At 36.1% G+C, this 6,750-nt stretch overlaps 1 protein-coding gene across 1 annotated transcript; it reads right to left on the minus strand.

Moving 5' to 3' along the window:
• On the minus strand, positions 1-1,564 carry LOC122318079. Its single transcript, XM_043135213.1, has one exon. It carries the CDS (start codon positions 1,490-1,492, stop codon positions 317-319), a length of 1,176 nt encoding a protein of 391 aa, XP_042991147.1. The 5' UTR covers positions 1,493-1,564; the 3' UTR covers positions 1-316.
• Positions 1,565-6,750: the final 5,186 nt, after the last annotated feature.

Here is a 6,750-nt window from a genome sequence, read left to right on the forward strand (position 1 = left end):
TTACTTTTTGAAAAACCCCATTATCTTCCTCATGGCTTACAACAAATTAACAAACCTATTAGAGAGAGTTCCATACATATCAAACTGATACAGCTGCAATACTTTAAGCTCTAAACAAAGCAAACTGGGGATAAAAGAAACCCCATTACTTCATCAACCCCATCAAAATGAGGGACACCTTCTCTTTTAAGCAGACAGTGAAGATCCAACAGTAAATACTTAGATAATTATAATCATAAAGATCCTAAATAGAAAATTCTCCCAGGGAAAAAAAATTAATTCTGTACAATTTTTCTTCATTCCCCAGCAGAGATATTTACCTGGAGGAAACTGGGTTTAAAGCTCTGGCGAGTCCGTTCATGGCTCCATAACCCTTTGAACTAAACCCCAAGCACCCAAGTAACCCTTGCTTGTAAGGCAAGAAAGTCTTCCTCCTCATTTCCTCAGCTTGGGCTCTATTAGCTGTGTAATGCAACTCATGCGGTGACGGCGGCATGCGCCTCTTTCCGACCCCATTGGTGGGCTTCCCGGCCGGTTTCTTGGCCGAAGCTCGTCCATTTCCCTTACTTTTCTCCGATTCTGAAGCCGCAGTGACCGAGTTGGTAACCTTGTTATCCTTATCTCTTGCAACGAGGCTTGGAAGCGTTTGGTTTCCAGGTTTTTTTTCTTTAATGGGAGAAAACGAAATCGAAGACCAGAACTTGTTGTTGCTTCTCCCTTCGCTTTTGCTTCTGAGAAAGTCTTTTAAGAAAACCCACCTCTTTGAGCTCCTCCCAGCCGAAGAAGATCTTGAAGACGAAGCAGAAACCGAAGGAGTGGTAGTCTCTGAGCACAACTCTTCAATCTTTTCCCTCTCATTTTCTTCTACTTCCAAACAAACACCCTTCTCTGCCAAGCTCGTGTTTTTCTCGATATCTTCGTTCTCCGTCCACTCATGTCCTGTGTTTCTCACCGGAGACATAGATCTGGTTCTTCTGCGCAGAGACTTATCTCGTAGTCTCAGATCTCTACCTCTCACGCCATGCTGATCTGCGTCATACTCATCCACTTCTGCTCCGAGATCCAGTAAAGGAGCTAGGACCTGAGGCTGCTCCAAGTGGGTCGAAAGTTTCATGGGACGGATCTTCCCGTTCAAGAAAAGCTCGTCCGCAGAGCTCATAAACGGCCCTGTGCCACCCAACCCTCCCGAACCAAACCTCGCAGAGAACTCAAAGTCGTCCATTGTTGAAGAAGAATGAGGCTTTGTTGTATTCGATGATGTCAAAGCCAAGCTGAGTGCAAAGTGCATTGGGCTCGCTGGGGCACTGTAGAAGAAGCCGGAGACAAGGGCGCCACGGCCCGGGCTAGAGGGAGCACTAACATAAGGAGTAGAACAAGAGCTATCAATTTCTTCGAAACAGGGTTGGGTTTCGTCTTCGTTATAGCGGCTGGGATTCGGAAGCTCTGGGTTTGAGGATTCGCCATTGTTACTGTTCGGAGTTTCGAGGTCCATTGCGTCGTTAGTTTGTCAGCGTTTGCAAATGAGTGAATTGTATTTGTGCGAGGCAAAGCAAATGAAAGCACGGTGTGGGAGTGGGTGAGTATAATTGCCCCTTACTTTTGGGTTTTATTACGTCAATACCAAGTTTCGGTTTTCACTATTTGACAGATTTTGAAGAGTTGAGTCGAGTCGAAAAAAATTAGGGTATTAAATAAAATATTATTTCTAATATTATTATTATTTTATCATTTTAAAAAATTAAATTATTTATTAAATTTTATATAAAAATTAAAAAAAATTATAATGATTAGGATATTTAGATTGAGAGAGTTTTTAAATTCAATTCATTTTATTTTATCTCATCTAATTATTATAATTTTTTTAAATTTTTATATAAAGTAAAATAAATAATTTAATTTTTTAAATTTTAAAATAAAAATAATATTATAATAATATTTTATTTAATTTTTAATTAATTACAGTTTAATTCATTAAAAGACGAATGTTTGAAAGTTTTCATCAATCCCTCTTGTGAAATTTATAAATTTAAAAACAAAAGTTCGCATTTTTTTAACGAAGGAACATGTGAGAACTTTTTAATTTGACTGTTAGGAAACTATTAAAAAGAGTGATGGTGAAGGATAAATATGGGAAATAGAATGTAACAAGATGTAGCATTATAAGGGAAAATGTGACCTGAAAAGAATGAAAAGGAACGAGATTGAGACTTGAAAGAGGAGAACGGGGGATTGATTCTGGGGAAATGGGAAAGGGTCCCATTTTAGCCTTAAAAATTCTTAGCAGAACAGTAGGGGGCGGCACGTTCACCTTCCCCCAAGTTTGTACGTTATGTTCCTCTGTGATGCCACCCCACCATTCTTCCCCTGCTAATGCAGACCGACCATTCTCCAGTAGGACCCGCCTTGACTGCTTGGATCCATCATCCAATGACAATGTAGACGTCGGTGTCTTCCACCTTTGTCCCAAGCGAAGGTAGAAAATCTGAGTCGAAGTTGTAGTAGTGTGTACATACTGCTTCTTTAATGCCATGCAAATTTCAAAGTTTGAAACTCTTTGCATTAATGGCAGTGAAAAAGATGTGTATCATGCAAAAAAGAAAGAAAGAGAAAAGTCATTAAAATCTTGTGATGAAGTTTTTCTGCTACACTGCTTCAATATTTGGATATCTGTTCTGTTTTTGATCGTTAAAATTTTGAATTCTTAGCATTTAATGGTATTTACAAGTTGTGTTGGAAAAAAAAACCATTAAAAGCGATCTGCTATAAGTGTTTTTCTTTTGCTGCACTCCTTTAATTTTGGGTATCTTTTTTATTTTGCTTAGTCATTATTTGAAATGGGACATCAAAATGTTCATGTTCTTAAAGAATCATAGATAGTTCTAAACTTTTTGAAGTTGTATAATGAAAAATGTGCTAAAAGAATGTGGTTGTTATGATAGAAATACTTGGATCTCAATGGGAGCAAAACTAGGAAGATTCTGCAAAACTGGAGGATTCAATGTTGAAGAAGCCTGCCAAACTGCAAAACTTGATGTCATTTTGTTGCCCAGATGACTAACACAAGAGGGGGGGTGAATTGAGTTGTATTAAAAAAAATAACAATTATAAATCAAATATATATAATATAAAATATAAACAAAATATGAAATAACAATAAATATAAAGAGTAAGGGTAAGAGAGAAGCAAACTCAGTATGTTAACGAGGTTCGGCCCCACTGCCTACGTCCTCGCCTCAAGCTACCCCTTGAGGATTCCCAAATTCACTATTCAAACTCCTTCAGGTGGAGATAGAAACCTATTACACATTTGAACAACACCGCTACAAAGGATCCGTGTAGAACACCCTCTACACTTGCAATCACCTTACACGTGGTGATTCAACTATTCCCCGTGTAGAAAACTTTCTACACACACAAGGGTTATACACACCCTTTTTCTGATACAAAAGCTGATAGTGGGTAGGTTATCAGAAAACACTCCTCAACGAGTGAAATAAGAACAATACAGCGCAAACTATATCTCTCAAAATGAACAAGGATTAAGGCTCAATGTTTAGAGAAGAGAGAATGAAAACTTTGAATGAATGTTGTATGCTCTTGGTGTTGTCAATGTGAAGCTCTCAAATGATCTATTTATAGGCATATGAGACTTCATATTCAAATTTAAAAAGATTCACATGTCAAAGACAACATCATTCACTTTTTCAAAAAATTCAAATAAAAGGTTATTCTTTTTCAATTGTCAAAGACAACATCATTCACTTTTTCAAAGAATTCAAATAAAAGGTTCTTCTTTTTCAATTGTCAAAGACAACATCATTCACTTTTTCAAAAAAATCAAACCTAATCTTTTACTTTTGGCATATGACAAAATGAACACACTTTCATTTTCAAAAAATTCAAACCTAATCTTTTACTTTTTGTATAAGTCTAAAAAAGCATCAATCACTTTTGAAAAAAATTCAAATAAAACATGCACATGTGAAAGATGATAATCAATCATCTTTAATATTTTCAAAGTTCAACCCTTTAATCAAGGCATGCACATGCAAAAGATGACAATCAATCATCTTTCAAAATTTTCAAATTTAATTTTCAAAAATATTCATGCACATGTGGAAAATGTATTTTAATGCTTTATGATAAAATATTAATTTTGAGCATTAATCCTAATTTCGAATTTTGAAGAGATTTACAACATTACTATATAATTTTAATGTGAACTTGTTCCCTTCTTGCTCATGCTTGTTTCCTTGATGTGCTTGACTCCATTGTGTAGACAACTTGAGCTTGAGACTTCTTTATTCTTTGAATTCATTTGTTATCATCAAAATCCATGTGTAAATATATAATTACACAAAACTTGAAATCTTGGGTTCAACAATCTCCCCCTTTTTGATGATGACAAATACTTGATAGAACCTGAAACCTGAATTAATACTTAAGCTCCCCCTGAGAATGTGCGTTAGTTTTTCAAGCAAAAGTATAAATATAATTCCAAATATATATAATAAGTTTAGCAATTCAAACGATGTTAATGTTCTAGTCTAACACTTCTCCCCCTTTTGGCATCATTAAAAAGGATCCGCAACAAATAAATGGATTGAAGAAAACGATGCGTTTAATAGTCACTGTAGATAGTTGAAAAATGGAGCCGTCCGTGACCCGACAAGTGCTGCAAAGCCTCGAGGCCTAACTCTATGAATTTAATACGGCTGAAGATTTAAACAATCGCCTGATGTTGTTGACAAACGGGATTGAAGGCTCCGAGTTTCTATAAAAAAATGATCATTTTCATCTATCGGATGCCAAAAAAATAATCACTTCTTGACCTGAGTTCTGTTTTTCCACAACGATAGAATGGCTGAGCAATTCTCTTCCACTAATGTTCCAGACTTGAATCAGGAACCCTTGACGCATCAATCATCAATCTTCTCTCCTGAGGCCGTCAATACCATGATAGGAGCAGTGAACCGTTTTTCTAGTAAGGCTGATTCTGAGATTATTGCAGAATCAAGAATGCTCAGTAATCAATATGCTGCCTCTGTTACGATCATGTCTCGAAGGTTAATGGCGAGGGTGAGTGAGATTGATCATCTTAACATGCAAATATCTGAGTTACGACAGAAGCTTGCTAATAAGGATAGTGAGAATAAAAGGCTAAAGCAAGAAAACTAAGAGTTAAAAAAATTTGCAGATTGGTATGCTCATGATCTGCAACCACGAATAGAGGAGCTGGAACGAGAAAGGGTTCAGATACAAGGTCAACATCGGCAGATAACAGCAGAGGTTCATCGTTTACTAGAAAAATAGAGACAATCTACTGTTAATCTCGCTGGCTTAGTAAGAAAACTTTTGACAATGTGTGTCCAGCATATCTTGTATTTCTTTTGACTAAATAAGATTTGAAGAGAAAATAGTTTGTCTTATTCTTTATGCTATCTCTATAAAATCAGTCTTGAAGTTCATCCAATCCGCATCAAGTTTTCATCTCATCTCTATAACTCATCTGCATTCCTTCAGCATTCTCGTTTTAAGCCTTCTATTCTTTTATTAATGGCTCATTCTTCTAACATTTCTCTAGATCCATCCATGAGGCATTCTGCATCTCAACCTCCTGTTCTTTCTGCAGCTACCATTGGTGCCATGTTGCAGCAAGAAAATAATAATCTGACTAATAAGTCAGATTCTGATGCTATTTATGACTTGGTGAGTCTTGGGACTCGCTACTCTTCCTCTATTGTGGCTTTTTCTCAGCGGCTACAAGCCAAAAATCACGAAGTTGAAAAGCTCAAAGAACAAATTGTTGTACTTCAACAAATTGTTCAAGAGTCTCACACAAGGGAAGGAATCATTCGGCAGAAAAATAAACAGTTGAAATCTTTATTAGATTCTTCATTCCGCTTGCCGGTTCCCATGAATAAGAATGACATGATATTGTATGAAGAGAATGAGCGTCTCAAACATGAGGCTAAGAATCTCAAATTTATGTAAAAGTATTAAAAAAAATCTATCTCTATTTTTATTGATTCTGGTTTATCTTTTAAGAGATATTCATAGCATGCATCATACCTATTTCTCTTCTGATCATACATAATCTATCTTCTGGTAAAGGTTTTGTGAAAATATCTGCTAACTGATCGTGTGTGTTTGTGAACTCTAACATTATATCACCTTTTTGCACATGATCTCGAAGAAAATGATACCTTATTTCAATATGCTTAGTTCTAGAATGTTGTATTGGGTTCTTTGAAAGATTTATAGCACTTGTATTATCACATTTGATTGGAATGTGATTATACATGAGTTTAAAATCTTCAAGTTGTTGCTTCATGTAGAGAACTTGAGCACAACAACTACCCGCAGCAACATATTCTGCCTCAGCAGTAGATAGTGCAACAGAATTTTGTTTTTTACTAAACCAAGAAACTAATGCATGACCTAAGAAATGGCATGCTCCACTAGTGCTTTTTCGATCTATTTTACAGCCAGCATAATCTGCATCTGTGTAGCTGATTAGATCGAAAGATGTGTGCTTAGGGTACCATAACCCTAGGTTAATTGTACCACTAAGATATCTAAGAATGCGCTTAACTGCAATTAAATGTGATTCTTTTGGAGATGATTGAAAACGTGCACATAAGCACACACTAAACATAATATCTGGTCTACTGGCTGTTAAATATAATAAGCTACCAATCATACCTCGATATATCTTCGAGTCAACTGGCTTACCGGATTCATCTTTAT

The sequence above is a fragment of the Carya illinoinensis genome, chromosome 8, assembly GCF_018687715.1.
Source record: "Carya illinoinensis cultivar Pawnee chromosome 8, C.illinoinensisPawnee_v1, whole genome shotgun sequence".
Taxonomy (NCBI): Eukaryota; Viridiplantae; Streptophyta; class Magnoliopsida; order Fagales; family Juglandaceae; genus Carya; species Carya illinoinensis.

Coding starts and splice junctions, on each gene's coding strand:
- LOC122318079 (XM_043135213.1), bottom strand. CDS start 1,492: ATGGACCTCGAAACTCCGAACAGTAACAATGGCGAATCCTCAAACCCA.